Source organism: Impatiens glandulifera, chromosome 6 (assembly GCF_907164915.1).
Source record: "Impatiens glandulifera chromosome 6, dImpGla2.1, whole genome shotgun sequence".
NCBI classification, from domain to species: domain Eukaryota; kingdom Viridiplantae; phylum Streptophyta; class Magnoliopsida; order Ericales; family Balsaminaceae; genus Impatiens; species Impatiens glandulifera.
This window is the reverse complement of record NC_061867.1, coordinates 8173833-8193326: the sequence shown is the minus strand read 5'-3', so window position 1 is coordinate 8193326 and position 19494 is coordinate 8173833. Positions and strand designations below refer to the sequence as shown.

The following is a 19494-nucleotide window of genomic DNA, read 5'->3' as shown; positions in this document are numbered from 1 at the left end:
AATTACACCTAAAAACATTTAATGACTGAAGAATATTGGGTTCTCACAAGAGCTTGAAAATTGATGACTATAGTATGAAATTCAGACCTGCATTTCATAAGTTAAATCCAAGTATAACGAGTGAAGTCATCAAAAACAAAATATAATATCGAGAACCTCATTTAGAAGAAACATAATAAGGTCCCCACACATTAAAATGCACGAGATCAAATGGAGTAGTAGAAAAAAAACACTTTTATAAAAAGACATTGCTGAAAATTTAGCCAATTTGCAACCACGACAATCAGAAATGTCATGACTTTCTAAACTACCCAAAGTTCCAGTAGACGCTAAAAACTTTAAACGAGATCCAGAAATATGACCTAAACAAGAATGTCAATGGTAAAATTCCGAAGATGAACTATTCAAACGAAATGATGACAAGTCAATGCTGGAGACAACAACATCTGATAATTTGAGTTCATCCAAAACATATAGTCATCATTTCCTACGACCTGTCCCAATCACCTTTTGTGACCGTGGGTCCTTAACATAATAATTGGAAGAATTAAACAAAACTGTGAGACCAGAATCACACAATTGACTAACAAATATAAGGTTTAAAGAAAGACGGAATATGGTAGACACGTGGAAGAGAAAAACAAGATGTATGTACAGAACCAATTCCTTCTAATGACATTGGAGTACCATCGACAGTCATGAAGGAAGATGGTGGAACATTTGACTAACAAAAATGAGTTAATATTAGGAGACATATGATGAGATGAGCCTGAATCTAATATCCATAAGGGAGACGATTTACTTGAATTATCCGACGATGACAAACCTTTATGAAAAGAGCAGACATGGCATGTGGTTGTGAGGCAAGGAACTGCTTAAACTGCTCAAACTTCTCAAACATATATGTATCCAAGGTTAGAGTATCAATTGTATTACCAATATGCAGTGGAAGATAAGTCTATTGTGCACTTTGTTGCGAATCATCTTTACGATCAGACATGGTGAAAATATCAACCACCAATATGGCACGACACAACACGATGCGACACAAATACAAATCTCCAACGACAACCCAAATACAACAACACAAATATTGGCAAAAACTATGTAAGGACCTGGTTTAACCAACCCAAAAACAACAACAACAAATATGGCATGACACAACACGATGCGACACGAATACAAATCTCCAATGACAACCCAAATATAACAGCACAAATATGGCACGAAACAGCACAATGCGACACGACACGACATGACGCGATGCGAATACAAATATAAAAAACGAAAACACAAATAAAATAAAACGAATATGGCACAACGCGACACGATGCGGCACGACGCAACATAAATACAAATTTCCAAACAAAATCAGCTAGAGCAAAAGGAAGTGAAAACGAAAAATACCATTGACGATTGCAGACTCAAACACCAAATTCAAATCGAAAGAGGTAGATTGAAAGTTTTAGGTTGAACAAAGAGAATTCATAAACGGAGGCTCTGATACTATGATAAAATAAAGAGAGAGAGGCTAGAGTTTCTTATTAGCAAATATAAAATAAACTGAATGTAATAAAAAGTTTATATAGTTAGTGATTACAATAAACTAAAATACCTTTAAGTGCTGATAAAGATAATAAAACTAATATATCTAACATCATTTATTCATATTTGGAAAAAAAGTTTATCACAATTTCTCTTAAAGATAATAATATGAAATAAAGAAGACGTTTTTATTAATTTGATATAATAATATTCAATATCACAGCTATCTGCCAATGTGATAGCCATTGATAGCCATTGAGAACATATATCTAACCAAGTTTAACAATTTCACAATTTCACTTAAGAACAGTAGTATAGTATGAACCAAAAAGTCGCCTCTATTAATTCGAAATAATATTATTCAATATTATAGGTGTCAAGGTGATGACATTGAGAACCTATATCTAACAAAAATTTAACAATATAGTGTGCAAATACATTTGTGAAAATAACCTCTGCATTCTCCTTTGATATATCTCTCTTGCTTGCAAACGAAATCACAATGGTCATTCTTATAACAAGCTCCCGTGAAATGTCCACTTTCCTTGATACATATCCTCTCGCCTTCCTTAACCATCTCTGAACCTATTATCTCTGTATGCAATTAGCTAGGGATGAAGTCAGAAATTAAAATTAGGGGACTTTCAACAGAATGTGAAAACAATTATTTAGGGGGTTTGAACTTATGTAAATTCTCATTTCCAAAATAAAATTCCACTTGAGAAGAATTTAATGAAATGCAGAATATTCTCTGTTCATCTTAAAATCAATATAGTATTAGTAAATGTTTAATAGGTAACAAAATAATTGTTTTGGAACGAGCTACCGTCCCTACATAAATCCGTCTGCATTCAACCATTAATCACTAATTACAACATTACTAATTTTACTTAGTAAAATATAATATTCACCTATAGGAATGTGAACCATGACTACTAACAATACAAATAAGCTCAATCGCAAATATTGTTCCATTGAGAGTAAAGATTATGATAAGAAAATGAATGAATTGTGGTCTATAAGGGCAATGAGGGCTTTTCCATCTTCAACTATTTATATATATTTCCTAGCTAAACAAAAAGAAGAGTTGATTATGTAAATATATATAAATAAAGTACTTAGATGGTTTTTACTTTAATTTTATAAAAGAAAATATTTATTTGGGAAAATTATAAAAAAATATATTAATATATGTTAAAATATAAGATAATAATCATCTTATTATCATAATAAGATTGTTATTATATTATATTATATTATATTAAAGGATTATTGAATAATTATCATTTAATTTAATATAATATAATATAATATAATATAATATAATATAATATAATATAATATAATATAATATAATATAATATAATATAATATAATATAATATAATATAATATAATATAATATAATGGTATTATTATAATTTATCATAATAATAATTTTAAATATATTATCTTATATATGTTCTAACAATATAGACTCATTTATAATAACACATGGACAATGTACTACTCCTTTCATCTATTTTGAGGAGACAATCAACCTCTAAAAGAATGTCACCGCCAATGACTATAATTAAAGTTTGGAGAAGAGGTCTTTCAGTATATACATCATTGTTTCTCTTACAAGAGTTGTATCTCCAATATTAATTATTCACAATACACCGTACATGTACTCAACCATAGACTCTTAAACGTTTTTTTAAAGATTTGTCGTAACTGATGTCAAAATATATGATTCACTTATGATTTATTTGAGCATCTCAAGTCTAGGGTTAATTCGTAATAGTATCTACAAGAGGCACAACCTACATAAAATTATTAATTAGCATCAGAGGTACTCCGTTGCGTCGTTAAATTATTTACAACCACTCATATGTCCTATTTCATTGAACCTATGATTATGAATTATTTCAATATAAATATTATGAAATATAATAAGTGACCTACTCTTGTAATCACTATTATAAATGTTTGTATAAATGGACTCTAGAAAAAGTTTTTCACAATTTCTTTTAAAGACAATATTATGAAATAATGTTTTTATTAATTTGAAATAATAATATTCAATATCATAGTTATCTGTCAATGTGATAGCCATTGAGAACAAATACAATAAAACGAATATGGCACAACGCGACACGATGCGACATGACGCAACATAAATACAAATTTCCAAACAAAATCAGCTAGAGCAAAAGGAAGTGTAAACGAAAAATACCATTGACGATTGCAGACTCAAACACCAAATTCAAATAGAAAGAAGTAGATTGAAAGTTTTAGGTTGAATACAGAGAATTCATAAATGGAGGCTCTGATACTATGATAAAATAAATAGAGAGAAAGGCTAAGGTTTATTATTAGCAAACATAAAATAAACTGAATGTAATAAAACGTTTATATAGTTAGTGATTACAATAGACTAAAATACCTTTAAGTGCTATTACAGATAATAAAACTGATATATCTAACATCATTTATTCATATTTGGAAAAAGTTTATCACAATTTCTCTTAAAGACAATAATATGAAATAAAAAAACGTTTTTATTAATTTAATATAATAATATTCAATATCATAGTTATCTGCAATTGTGATAGCCATTGAGAACATATATCTAACCAAGTTTAACAATCTTTGGTGCAAATACATTTGTGGAAAAAACCTCTACATTTTCCTCCGCGAAGTCCATCCGACAAGCAAGCTTCATCACATTTGTAATTACTACGACAAGTTCCCTTAAAACGGTGGCTCTGCGTTATACATATCCGCTCGCCTCCCCCAACAATCTCTGAACCCAATATTTCTGCATGCAGTTATGGATAGAGTCAAAAATTAAAATTTTATACTTCAAGAAAAGTAAAATTTAGGGGTTTGAACTCAATGTAAATTCTTTTTTCCAAAATAAAAATCTATTTAGAGAATTGAATTGTTTATCTTAAAATCACTATATTATTAGTATAATATATATTTGTTTTTGAAGATTTAAATACGTAAATGTTTAGTAAGCAATAATTTTTTTGGAAAGAGTTTAAACTCATACTGTCCCTACATAGATCGATTCTGTATTCAACCATGAATGAACATTCACAACTTACTAATTTTACTTATAAAATATAATATTCACCTATAGGAATGAGAACCATGACTATTAACAATACAAATAAGAACAATCGCAAACATTGTTCCACTGAGAGTAAAGATCAAGAGAAGAAAATGAAAGAATTGTGGTCTACAAGGGCAACGATGCCTTCTCCATTTTCAACTATTTATATATTTTTAGCTAAACAAAAAGAAGAATTGATTATGTAAATATTTATAAAATACTTTAGAAATAAAGTATTTAGATGATTTTTATGTTTGATTTATAATATGAAACTAGGAAGGTGAAATCTTATAAAAGAAAATATTAATATAGACTGATTTTCAATAACACAACGATAATGAATTAACAACGCAAAAATTGTCGCGATTAAATACCAAAATTATTAAAAATCGCTTAAAAGTCTTTGAAAATAAAAATAATTAAGTTAGCCAATTTGAGTGTATTTATGTAAAAACTAAGTTATAAAATCAATATTATAAATTATTATAATGATACATATGCGTCACAAGGTTAAAATGCGGTGAAAAACTAACATTATAAAAATTGTCGCGATTAAACATTAAATAATTGGTATGAACCTTCGGTATTTGTAAATTTGTGGATTTCCTTATATCTTGTTAAAAACTCTTCTCATAGCACTCATTCCCGCTCTCCACATAGCATGATCAACGACACTCTTGAGCAAAACTCGATCAATTTGACCTCTGTTATGTTGTGTATCAATTATGCACATTAAGAACTTCATTTCATCGCCAAAACCAGTTTGTAAAATATGGACTAACTCGCTACTTGCAAAGTGCAAGTGGGTAAATTTCTAGGACCAACATAATATCGGTTAAAGAATATTGACATCCCACTTGTCATGAATTTATGGTTGTTCCATCTTTTGACAACTCTTTGCAACAAGTTTACTTCTTCTTCCTTTCTCCTCAAACATGGAATAACCTAGAATGATCCTAATAATGTGAGATTCTCAAGAAATATATGAATTAGACTATTAGTATCATGTAATTAAGTATTTACCTTGAAATGATATAATCTTCAAAAGCTTTATTGTAACACTATTAGGATATACAAAATTCACTTACATTCTTTGATTAGACAATTTTAATGAACAAATCAAATAAGGAGGAAAAATTATGATATGAGTAGATTTTCTTAAACTCTCCGGGATTGCATTTCTTGATGCCTTCGATAATCTCAATTATCATGTCAATTCCATCTTGTGTTAAAAATATGTCTTTAACTAATAGATCTATAAAATAACGTTACAAGGAAATAAAATAAAATAAAATATATATGAAGAACAATATCACCGAATAAGAGGTTAATTTGAAGCATTTTCTTAACACATTTCTCTTAAAACAGTTTCATCATCTCCCTTTGGACTGAAATTTATCGTAGATGACTATCACCTAAGTACAACGAATCTAGTAGTGAAATCACTACGCAACAAACTTGACAAAATACCTAAATAGATCAACGGGTTTCAACATAAATACATCGAGTCAAAACTCAAAAAGCACTCGATTGAGTGAAGAACACTCATTTGAGCGAAGATCATAGACGCAGTCATGCGTTGAGGTGGGCTTCTGAATTTTTTTTCCTTTTCAATGCATGTCTCCTAATTTATATATAATTATAGCCCTTAATTTCTCTCTAATTTCCTGTAACTCTACAAGTAGTTACTTTATATTTTATTTCACTCCTTTTTTATATTTTAATTATTTGCATCTAATTTTTCTAATATATATATTTTTTAGTTCTAAGCAAATAGAATCTCATTTTTTAAAATTTATTTCCTAATTCTCTAACTTAATTCTATCTTATTAATTGGTATAATTGTCAACTTAATTATTTAAAATTAATTTTTATTTTTGTTTAATTGAATGTACAACTTTAAAATTTATTATTCTAACATCACTTACTTTTTTTCTTCTTCTTCACATTCTAATTATTCGATAAAATATTTACCTAATTTTTTCCCCTTTCTTTATTTTTACATTTCAATTGTTCAATAAAATATTCACTTAACATGAGTAATTGAGTTTATCTTAAAATTTAATATAAACATAATTTTAGAGTTAAACATTTAATTATTTGTCCAAATAATATGGTATATATATATAAATTAGAACATATCAATTAATTAAAAAATAAAAATATTAATATTTTCAATTTATTGTTTTGAGAAAAGAGATTGTAAAGATGAACAAGGTAATGTTTCAGATGAGGGGAAACAATAGTGTAAAGAAAGATACATACACATTTTATTTTTACGTTAGTAACTTTAGATTATGATAAGTATATTTCATTTAAAAAGAACCCACCCGTAAAGGTTAACTGTTGCGTCTTCTCCAGATGCAGCCTGATATTAGAGTTACGAAAGAATTTATATAGAAGAACAAGGTAATGTTTGAGATGAGGGCATTAAACAATAGTGTAAAGAAAGAAAGAAAGATACATACACACACATTTTAACATGACATAAAGCTCCTTGGTCTTCTTGTTCAAGCATGGGGGAGGCATTAATATTAGAGCCATTTAAAACATTTATGGTAGTTGAATCAAACATAACCACCTCTTTTGATACATACCTCTGTTCTTCTTCGTGTTTGTTTTCCAATGGATAATCTTTATACTCTGAACTTCAAGCAAATAAGAAACCATTACAAAATGAATATAATTATTTCACTAGTTTAGTTATATAGGTGGTACGTACCTCCATGTTGAGTCATCTACTCCTTTGAGTTATCACTGTATATATGTCAAGAAATTAATTAGAAGCCATTAAAATAATTAATAATAGATACAATTTATGGATGATTATAATTATTATTTTTATACGTACCTTCTAATTGACTCTTCCTCTCCTTTTCTATTTCTCCTTTATGATATCTACATAGAACTTCTTAGGACCAAGTCTGGTTCGAAGGGAACGCAGGAGTGCGATAACATTGTCCGCTTCTTCTGAAGACACCAACTTAGGACAATTCCAGATAGTCAATCTCTGTAGTGAATTATTATTAATATTGAGGTTTCCAACAAATTCCTCAACTGATATCATCAACTCCGGACAATCACTAATATCCAATTGCGTGAGAGAGTTGATGAAGTGTTTGTTCTGGCAGCCACTAATCTTTGATATCATTCCCTCATCAAACAAACGCCTTAACTTCTTGCACCCCCAAATACGCAGAGATTGAAGAGATTGAAAAGTTGAGCGTACTCTTCCTCCTCTTCCTCCTAATTGTGATGTTGATGGTATCTCATCATCAAACATTAAGGCCTTATAACCAGCTCCAAATAAAATACTTCTTTCGTTCAAACAACAAAGAGTGAGATCAGTGAGAGCATTAAGATTTGAGATGCTATATAACAATTCATCCGAACATTCACCCCAAACATTTACATCTTTTAGTGATCTGAGATGCGGTGGCAAGGCCCCTAGCTTTGGGCAATCAGATATCTCCAGCATGGATAGATTAGGGAATAGTCCGGCACTAGGAGGAGACACGAATTTTGGGAGATTCACACCTTTGTAACCTCTCACTGTCAATATCTTCAGCATCGTTGAAACCTCTAGAGCTTCACCAATTGTCTCATCTCTAGTACTCTTCCTCTCATTAAGATCAACTTCATCGATAGATCTCCATTTCAACGCCAAATAATCGATACTCGACATTTTAGCCATACTTACCCCTCTTGCAATAGATGCATCACTAACTCTTCCAAGATTCTTGGATATCAATGATCCGCCGATATCCAATTCTTTTAATTCATCTAGTTGACAGTCTCTCTCCTTGTCGCTTATCACAAACAAACTTAACGTCTTCAGATGTTTCAATTGCCCCATCCCTCTAGGCATATATTTTAATTTATTACAATCCATCAAATAAAGATGTCGCAGATTAATAAGGTCTTTCGTATTTCTGGGCAAACTTTCAAGATTAAAACACTGATTGAGTTTCAAAGTCTGTAGGTTCAATAGATCACAAATACTATTCGGTAATGTTGTTATCTCATAATTACCGGAAATGTCTAAATATCTCAGATGTTTTAGACATCCCAGGTAATGAAAATCTTGAAATTCATATGGCTTATAGTATCTCAGTTCAAGGACACGTAAAGCCCGAAAGTTCCTTCATCAAGACACTCAAACAAATCTGCTGTGTGACATTTCCATAAACATATCTGCAATTGAGCATTAGTGATTGCAACCCTACAATTTTCTTAAGAGAATGAGATGATATTTTGACAAATTCATCAAACATTGCCGTTAAATGACGAATTTCTCGTTTTAAACCATCATTTGAGCTATTAGCATCCAAACTATAACATTCATCTTTCATAATAGATTGGGCAATGTCGTGCATAAGATCGTGCATCTTACATGTTTCATATAAATACAATTTCTCTCCAACATAGGTGCTTCCAAATTGTATTCCCAATACGAAGGCCATTTCTTAGAGAAGAAACGGGTTGGAAAGCTAGCATATCGCTCAAAACTTCTGACGCATTTGAAGACATCATTCAGACCTACAAAATGAGATAAAAAGAGGGAGAGAAATATAATCGATAAAGAAAAAGGAAAAGAAGATATAAAATGAATATTTATTTAATAAAAAAAATAAGAGAGAAAAAATAAATATTAATTTTAAAAAAAAACTTAACTTGCTTTATTAACATGCAATTTTTATTAGTAGATAATAATAAATTAACTTTTATTAATTTATATATTTAGCTGTACACACGTACATACATTTAATGAGTTTTTTTTAAAAATATATTTAGAATAGAAGTCACTAGTAAATAGACCCGAAATAAGGGCCCAATGATTTGTGGAAACCTGTTGGGCTTTTAACCCAAATCTTATTTGATCTATAAGGCAGTCTGATGGTGGCCTTTCTCAAGTTGGACCTATGGTGATTATCAAAGTCCATTTGAATCAAACAGGGCTTGGGATGAAATTCGACCCGTGACACTAGGCTATATTCAACTCAAATTCTAACTAGTAAGTCCTTTTACACAATACAAGTAAAATTTAAAGAGATAAAGAGCTTGAGAAAGAATTGTATATTGAATATTTGGTAATTATAATATAATACTAATACCTTTGAGGTAATTATATGACTTATGACGTACTAATTTAGTAATTGTCTTTTAATTACAAATTAATTACACTAATTTCGGATATCCTTTCTTAACTTAGAATATCAATTGCTTAACTAGAATATCCCTTCTTAAATTAGAGTATCCCTTTTAAAATAGAACATATATTCTTTAATAAGAATATTCCTTGGGTTGGGTCTATTTAGGCGATTGAACCTCATTTGGACTAGAAAGATTAGCACACTGTGAGACCAAGACTTTAATGAGACTCGACATCTCCTTTAATGTGTCGTGACACTAATGAGTCGTAACATTATACTGAGTAGTTAGAAGTTTTAAACAATAAAATAAACAAACCAAATATAAACTCATTGAAATTCGCCTTTAGATCTAGACGTGATATATTTTATTTTTAGAATAGTTGGTATTTAAAAGTATGAAAAAAAATTATTGGACTGTTTTTTATCCACTGTTTTTATTTTTTAACATGTAAAAATCATATTTACAAAATAAATTAAGTTTTCTTTTTAAGTTTCAAAATCATTACTCAAGTGACATTGTAAATTGCGACAAGTTAGTCATTTTTAGATCACAAACATATATTGCGGAACATCAATATTTGCCTCAAGTATCAGCTCGATTAACATCTAAAAATCTATCGTATTTTTTATAATTTATATCGTAACTGAATGTCTAAAATTGTCTAAAAATGATCTGTACACTCAGAAATATAAATCATTCAAAATCATATAACACTTTAAACAATATTTATCTTTAAAAAATATAGTTAAAAAAAGTTGAACGCCCTTCAATCATAAATCAAGAGACACTACGACAAAAAAATCTACGGCGACGCATAAAAAGATTTCTGCCAACCTTTAAAAGCGTCGCCAAAAATAGTATCGACGTTTATTCTTGCGTCGCCGAAAGCAGGGTGGGCGTAAGTTTTTACCACGCTTCTTTAAGCGTCGGTACAAGCGTTGCCAAAAGCAGAAGTTTTAACAACGCTTAAAAAACGTTGGTAATAAATATTAAACGTCGCCAAAAGTCTATTTTATTTTAAAACTATTTTTTAACAATTTTTTAAAAATTATTTTTATTTCTTCTTTTGTTTTCGATATTATTTTAATTTTCTTTATAAATTAAATAAAAACACCAAAATTAGAAAAGTCTTATATATTCAACAACCCATTGACCAAACTTAAGGAACTATTCATACTTTTATACTTTTGAATAGAAATATGGAATATTTTGTAGAGTACTTATTTCTTTAGGCTACTATAACTTGCCACTTGCCACTCTTACTCTTGAGTTCTCCTTTCTTTCCGACCTCGATAATTGAAAATTTCATCATCTCTTTCATTACACCACACGAGCATTTGTAGGAAATCGGATCAATAAAATACATTTTGTTGGCCACATCTCGCTTCAAAGTAGAGAGAGGCTAGCGTGCAATGGCTTCTCCGATAGAGGCTCGCTTCCTCTACTTGTTGCTCGCTATCTACTAAATGTGAGCCTTCACTGTCGCCCGACCCCCTGATTTAATCAACAATAAAATTCATTAAAATCAATTAAATGAACAACCCAACCTCTTTGTTTGAAGCTTTGCCACTTTTTCTATACTTACGGGAATGAAAGCGTCGAAAGGTGAAAAAAGGAAAAAAATGAACCCTTTTCAAAAAGTATGAAAAACAAAAAACGGAATACCTGGATTGCCTTTTTAACTTTGGGCTTTGACCTAGATTCTGAAGACATTTCCTACCAACCAAATTGTTTTCTACAAAAACACAAATAATAATTCAGCCAAAACATTTATATATAATAAAAAGAATTAAATAATAAATTTCAAGTAATTAGCTCCCATAAGAGAAAAGTTCTTAAAATATTACTACTTTTTATCCTTTGACAATTTGAATATGGACAATCTTTACACTTGAGCGCAAACACTAGAAAATCTCTCTATAAGAATAATATCACACATAATAATGGTGCAGAGTTATGTTCTAAGAGTTTAATTTACCAATTTTTTCAGAAACATCATGCTCTTGTTCACCTTTAAGCTTCTTCTTTTTCTAGAGTATGCAATACTACTGACTCCAATACCATAAATAGCACAATTTCCCGCTCATTTCCTGCATTTCTTTAACATCATACAAAGATAGATTTTGTAAATAATTTTTTTTTCTTATGAAATATTGACAAGTCTAGGATTACCTGTGTAGATGTTATTATGTTTGGGTTCTGGCAGAGAACAGCTTGATGCAAGTTCTTGATCTGTTAACCAGCCAACATATGGAGAAGCTATTAGAAAAGTAACCAGCTTAAAGGTGAACATCATGCTCTTGTTCACCTTTAAGCTTCTTCTTTTTCTAGAGTATGCAATACTACTGACTCCAATACCATAAATAGCACAATTTCCCGCTCATTTCCTGCATTTCTTTAACATCATACAAAGATAGATTTTGTAAATAATTTTTTTTTCTTATGAAATATTGACAAGTCTAGGATTACCTGTGTAGATGTTATTATGTTTGGGTTCTGGCAGAGAACAGCTTGATGCAAGTTCTTGATCTGTTAACCAGCCAACATATGGAGAAGCTATTAGAAAAGTAACCCAATTCAATGAATTAATATATTTATATCAAGTTTTGAGAATTCATTACTTGTGCTATGGCACTAAAGTGGACTACTTATCTCTGCAATCAAATCAAAAATCTTTCAAGAACTCTGAGTTGAATCACTAAAATAACTTCTAAGAGAGGTAAGTAATTAATCTCACTTGAGGCACTAATGAAGGCTAAAAGATCTTGTCAACCACAAGAAAATGCAGCACAAGAATGCAGTACTTAAGAAATCCAATAAAAACAAACAATATTTGAAGTCAACTTTTGTTTTCTCCATGGACATCATCAAGAAGACAATTGTCAGAAACATGCAAACTTAGTAATACAGATGAAACAAACATATATGGGCCATAAACAGATCCAACATTATTCGAAAATTACAAGCAGTTAGTTTCTCATGTGGATCCAAATTCAGATCCAAGAAGAGTTTCCAAATGGGAAGTAAGTGAACAATTGGTCATAGTAAGAACACTCTATATCACCCTGAAACAAAAGTTGTACATTTAGGGTTATGTAAATGAAAGATAAAGATAAAGATCAAAGATTCAACAAAGTTCTCTATCGGTCTCAAAGGGTAACCAAATATGTTGAATGTCACAGAGCCAATAGTTCCACCTCCCTGTCGTGGATGGTGATACTTACATGAAGCCCCAAGTAGTAGATACAATCAGGCTCTTCTGGAAATTCAGAATAAGATTCACCACCAGCCACAGAAGGCTCTGCATTTTGAAAACGGAATTCCACATTACCAGTTCGATCCAAATCGAGGCTAATGCAGATGTAATTCGACAAAATTGAAGGTTCATAAACTGACTTATTACCTTCAAGACCTGTATCTTTGGCTTGAGAACTTCACTCCATCGGCGGATCAGACTGTGTACCTTCCATAGACGATGTTCAACCGTACCTCTCCATTAGAAGAATTATAAAACAGGAAATATATATATAAATATGTACTAACTATGATCTTCCATTTGAATTGAATTGAATTTGGAGAGGGAGAGAGCGCGATAACAATCATGGGGAAGAAGAGAGTCTGAATGAATGGGGTATTGGGCTTTATTTTATTTTTTATTTTTATGTATACTGATTTTCTAATAATTATTGGTTTTTTTTTTATATTTTATGTATACTGATTCTTAATTTAAAAAAAAATAAAAGTTAAATTTTTATTTTTAAATATAATAAAATATTTAATTTATTTACTTTTAATTTATATTATTTTTTACTTTTAATTTAATTAAATTTAAATAATAATTAAATAAAGACATGTTAATAAAAAAAATTTAATAATATTGTAAAGAAAAATTTAAAATATGTTATATAAAAATAATAATTAAAAATAAAATTTTAAGTCAAATTTAATTAAAGAAATTAAAATAGTAAAATAAAATATTTATAAATTTAAAAATAGAACATAAAAAATATTAAAATTTAGAATACTTAAATTTTTTATATAAAAAAAAATTAAAGGTGGTGGTATAAGTATAAGGATTGGAAAAAAAAATTTCCTTTTTAGTTTTTACCCACACTTAATATACGTTGGAATATAAGGGTTGCTGAAAGTATATTTTGTTGTAGTGGAGTGCCAATAAAAGCCAATTTACATCCTTAACAAAATAAGAATAGACATTTTGGCATAACATATAGATATAACTAATTAAATATATATATATATATATATATATATATATATATATATATATATATATATATATATATATATATATATATATATATATATATATATATATATATATATATATATATATATGTATATATGCATGAAACACAATTAAAGGAGCAAATTAGATGAAATACTTTTACAGCGCGGAATCAGAATTGGAGGTCTGCAATAATAACTTTATTATAAAAGATGCCTGAATTTTCGTCGTGATGCAAAAGATTAGATTAGATTATATTGGATTGGATCGTTTTAAAAATATAAAACAATAAAAAAGATGTAATTGATCGTTTTACTAAATACGTACCAAATTTGGTTATGATAGGGGCCACTATGCTTTACCAATTGAATATCAGGGGAGTAGATAGGATGTCTTGCTCTGCTCTGCTCTCCCTCTTCCTTTTTTCAATTGAATATCTACATTGAAGACTTTAAGTCTGGTTCGAAGGGAACGCAGGAGTGCCATAAAATCGTCCGCTTCTTCTGAACACACCAACTTAGGACAATCTTTAATCCACAATCTCTGTAGTGAATTCTCACATTGTTTAAATCCTTAAATGCACATAGAAGCCCTTTCTAGTTGTTGGTGGTACATTCGTCTCCAGTCAGCAGATTCATCCATTGCTTCCCTGTTAGCAAGATCAAACTCCCTCCTGCAAAGAGTTCAGCAAGAAATAAAATTAGATTCAATAATCAAGTTGAGTTCAGCAAGAAATATCGAAGACCTAACGGAGTGTAAGCGAGAAATGAGGATGAAAAACGAAACCTGCCTTAAATCAACAGACCAGAAAACCATAACCACGGCGAATGCAAGGAAGACTAATCTTCTCTCTTTCTTCATTGTTCCCTTACTTTCTCTGAATAGCTAGCTTCAATCGGGATTCGAGATCACTCAAACCCTTCTTTTCTTCTTCTTCTTCTTCTTCTTCTTCTTCTTCTTCTTCTTCTTCTTCTTCTTCTTCTTCTTCTTCTTCTTCTTCTTCTTCTTCTTCTTCTTCTTCTTCTTCTTCTTCTTCTTCTTCTTCTTCTTCTTCTTCTTCTCGCTGAATGAACGATATGATTATCAGACCCCGCCATTTTAACTAGTATCAAAGCTTTGGCCCAACTCTAGACTCAATAATTTCTATACATTATAAATCATTTTTAAATATAGCTAGTACCACAACAATTGTAATAATCACTTAAGTTGAAATTGTCAACTACTTGTCAAATTGATTAAAATTTCAAATGAGATAATTCATATTGAAAAAATTTGGATGAATTTTTATATTTTCAGTACTTCAAAATGCTGTAAATTGAAACAAATACTGGATTGACACAAGACCAGATGTATATGCCATTAAATTGGTCTATTTCTTGTATTAAAATTTGATTATAATGATGCTGACCGTGATGATGTATAATTTGTTTGAAACAGTTTTCTATCATATTCATATAGTATATATAAAAAGTTAGAATCATAGAAACAGATACCAAATAATAGATTACCTATCTACTCCTCTCAACTTCAAGTAAATAAGAAATGAATATAATTATTTAGGTACGTACCAGCTCCTTGTTTCTTGAGTCTTCTACTCCTCTTTTACCTTTAATTAATTAGGTTATCACTGTATGTCAAGATATTAATTAGAATTCATTAAAATAATTAATAATAATAGATGAATATAATTATTATTTTTATACATACCTTCTAATTGACTCTTCTTCTATTTCTCCTTTATGATATCTACATCGAAATTCTTAGGACCAAGTCTGGTTCGAAGGGAACGCAGGAGTGCGATAACATCGTCCGCTTCTTCTGAAGACACCAACTTAGGACAATTCCAGATAGTCAATCTCTGTAGTGAATTATTATTAATATTGAGGTTTCCAAGAAATTCCTCAACTGATATCATCAACTCCGGACATTTGTAAATAATCAAATCCGTGAGAGAGTTGATGAAGTGTTTGTTCTGGCAGCCACTAATCTTTGATATCATTCCCTCATCAAACAAACGCCTTAACTTCTCGCAGTTGATAATATACAGAGATTGAAGAGATTGGAAAGTTGAGCGTACTCCTCCTCTTAATTGTGCTTCACTATTATTATTTGACGATGATGATGTTGATGGTATCTCATCATTAAACATTAATGTCATATAACCAGCTCCAAATAAAACACTTTTATTAATATCACCAAGAGTGAGATGAGTGAGAGCAATAAGATTTGAGATGCTAAATAACAACTCATCCGAATATTCACCCCAAACCTTTACTTCTTTGAGTGATTTGAGATGCGGTGGCAAGGCCCCTAGCTTTGGGCAATACCATATCGCAATCTTGCATAAATTAGGGAATGCTCTAGTACAGCTAGGTGACACCAATTCCCTCAAATTCTTCATACAACTAATCTCGAGTTCCTCTAACAAAGGGAATAACACTACTTCAATTCCATTCATGTTGTTGTTCACTAGATGCTTCACATCATTATTCAATCTATCAAGTTTCAGATGAGTGAGAGTACCATTAAGATTCGAGATGCTATATAACAATTCATCCAAACATTTAAAACTAACAGTTACATCTTTGAGTGCTTTGAGATGCGATGGCAAGGCCCCTAGTTTTGGGCAATCAGTTATAATCAGTTTGCATAGATTAGGGAATGCTCCAGTAATCCAACAGCTAGGTGACACCAATTCCCTCAAATTCTTCATACTCCAAATCTCCAATCGCTCTAACAAAGGGAATAGTACTATCATTTCATTGTCAACACTGCTACTAGCAATCGTATTCACATTGTCCAAGCCCTTAAGCTCAAGCCATTTAGGGAAATTTTCACCTCTATAACCCTTCATTATCAAAATCTTCAACCTCGCAGTTGAAACCTCTAGAGCTTCACCAATTTTCTCATCTCTAGTACTCTTGCTCTCATTATTATCAATTTCATAGATAGATCTCCAAGACAACTTCAATTCACTGATATTCGTCTTTTTAGCCATACTTATCCCTCTTTCCATAGATGCATCACTAACTCTTCCAAGGTTCTTAATTTTCAAAGATCCGCGGATATCCAATTCTTTTAATTCATCTAGTTGGCCGTCTCTTCCCTTGTTGCTTATCACAAACAAGCTTAATGTCTTCAGATGTTTCAATTGCCCCATCCCTCTAGGCATATATTTTAATCCTTTACATTTCTCCAAATAAAGATGCCGCAGACTAATAAGGTCTTTCGTATTTCTGGGCAAACTTTTAAGCTTAGAACACTCATTGAGTTTCAAAGTCTGTAAGTTCAAGAGATCACAAATGCTATCAGGTAATGTTGTTATCTTTTTATTACCGGAAATGTCTAAGTATCTAAGATGTTTTAGACCTCCCACATATTCTAAACGCAAACATTGATATTGCACATTGCAGCTAAGTTCAAGGACACGTAAAGCCGAAAGTTCCTTCAAGACACTCAAACAAATCTTCTGTATTTTGACATTTCGATAAACATCTCTGCCATTGAGCATTAGTGATTGCAACCCTCCAATTTTCTTAAAAGAACGAACCGGTGTTTTGACAAATTCATCAACCATTGCCGACACATGGCGAATTTCTCGTCTTAAACCATCACTTGAGCTATTAACATCCAGCGTATAACATTCATTTTTCATAACAGATTGGGCAAGATCGTGTATAAGATCGTGCATCTTACATGTTTCATAAATTCCATATTGATCTGATTTCTCGTCTTGAAAAAAGGATCTCCAACACAACTCTTTCCAAATTGTATTCCCAATATCTTCCATTTCTTGGTTTATAATTGTAGGAATTAAACCATGGGCCATCCACAATTGGATTAATCTCTCCTTTTTAATTTCAGCATCCTTGGGAAATATAGCACAAAACAAAAAGCATCTTCTCAAATGATAAGGAAGGTCATAGTAACTCAACCTTAGAATGGGCAAGAGATCAGATTCTTCATTTTGAGATATCTTCCATATCTCATTATCTCTTATTTTACACCATTCATTTATATCACTTTTGAAGCCCAATTGACCTCCAAATGTCTTGGCAACTAAGGGAACACCCTTACATTTTTTAACTATTTCTTTTCCAATATCAACAAAGTTTGGAGTTTTTGGTGTCCCACACATAAATGCACGCTCTTCAAAGAGCAGCCAACAATCCTCGTCAGAGAGCAATGATATCTGAATATGTTGAATTGTTTCCATAATTTTTGCCACATTTCTTTTCCGTGTCGTGGTAAGGACAAAGGCACCATTTGATCCACAATCCAAAATAGATCTCAACTGATCCCATGCCTCAAGATTTTCATTCCAAACATCATCCAATACAATTAAATATCTTTTCCCGCTCAATTTTTCTCTAACTTTTTTCTGCAATTCTTCTGAGCGTGCTTCCGCCTTTTCTTCTAAGATGGCTTTCATCACCAATTGAATATCAAATTCATCAGAAACACAAACCCAGATTTTGGTTTCAAAATGCTTAGTAATCTGCTCGTCGTTGAAGACCTTCTGGGCAAGTGTTGTTTTACCGAGACCCCCAATTCCAACAATGGGTAGAACAGATGGTTTTTTATCAACACAAGCACCAGATGTATAATTGACCAGAATATCAATAATCTTTTTCTTCTCCTCATCTCTCCCATAAATATGATTACAACTAGAAAGAGACATGGTTTCACGCCAACGACTAGTAAACTTGTCTCTTTTTGAGTCAGGACTAGATTCACTCAAACGTAACGTTTGGCGCTCAGAAGAAATTTGGTCAAGCTTCTCTTGAACATCCTTAATTTTGTGACCAACTTTTAGACGTGTCTTAGTACTGATAAAAGGACGGGTTATTGAGTTGATTACCTTGATCCAGGTTGAAGAGGAGGCATTACGCCTGTTGACTTGAAGACGAAGATCTTTATAGGTGCAGTCATCCATGATGTCTCGAACCTCATACGCCACATCTTTGAGCTTCCACAACCAATCTTCCGTTTGTTTGTCCTTCTTCCACGCGTCCTTTATCTCAGCATGTTCAAGTGCGGCATTAATTGCAGATAGCGTGCCCAATAGCTTTTCAACCTCCTTATCAAAACCATAAATCAACTTGAATTCATCCTGAATCAGAGGTACCAAATTTGAAAGCAAACCACTGATTATAGTTGCTGGATCAGCCATGGTGGTTAATTTCTCTCTCTAATGAAATCTGAGAATTGAAGTTCAAATAAATCAGATACAAAATGCAGCAGCTCTGCTCTTACTTGACAGTATATAATATGGAGCCAAGCACTTAAACGCACGTGTCTTGTGTACCCAAAGAAAATTAGATTGCAATGTATAAGAACATACGATAATTTTTGTATAAATTTAGGCGATGTGACACTTTTTAATAGCAGAGAAAATTGGGATATTGTGGCATGATCGACGCCTGTATATTTTATTTTGACAGTGA

The 19494-nt window shown here is 31.2% G+C and overlaps 1 protein-coding gene across 1 annotated transcript; it reads right to left on the bottom strand.

Annotated features, from left to right (window-relative positions):
* Positions 1–15773: 15773 nt before the first annotated feature.
* On the bottom strand, positions 15774–19220 carry LOC124943068 (putative disease resistance protein RGA3). Its single transcript, XM_047483631.1, has one exon. The coding sequence runs from the start codon at positions 19218–19220 to the stop codon at positions 15774–15776; it is 3447 nt and encodes a 1148-aa protein (XP_047339587.1).
* Between the last annotated feature and the right edge of the window lie 274 nt (positions 19221–19494).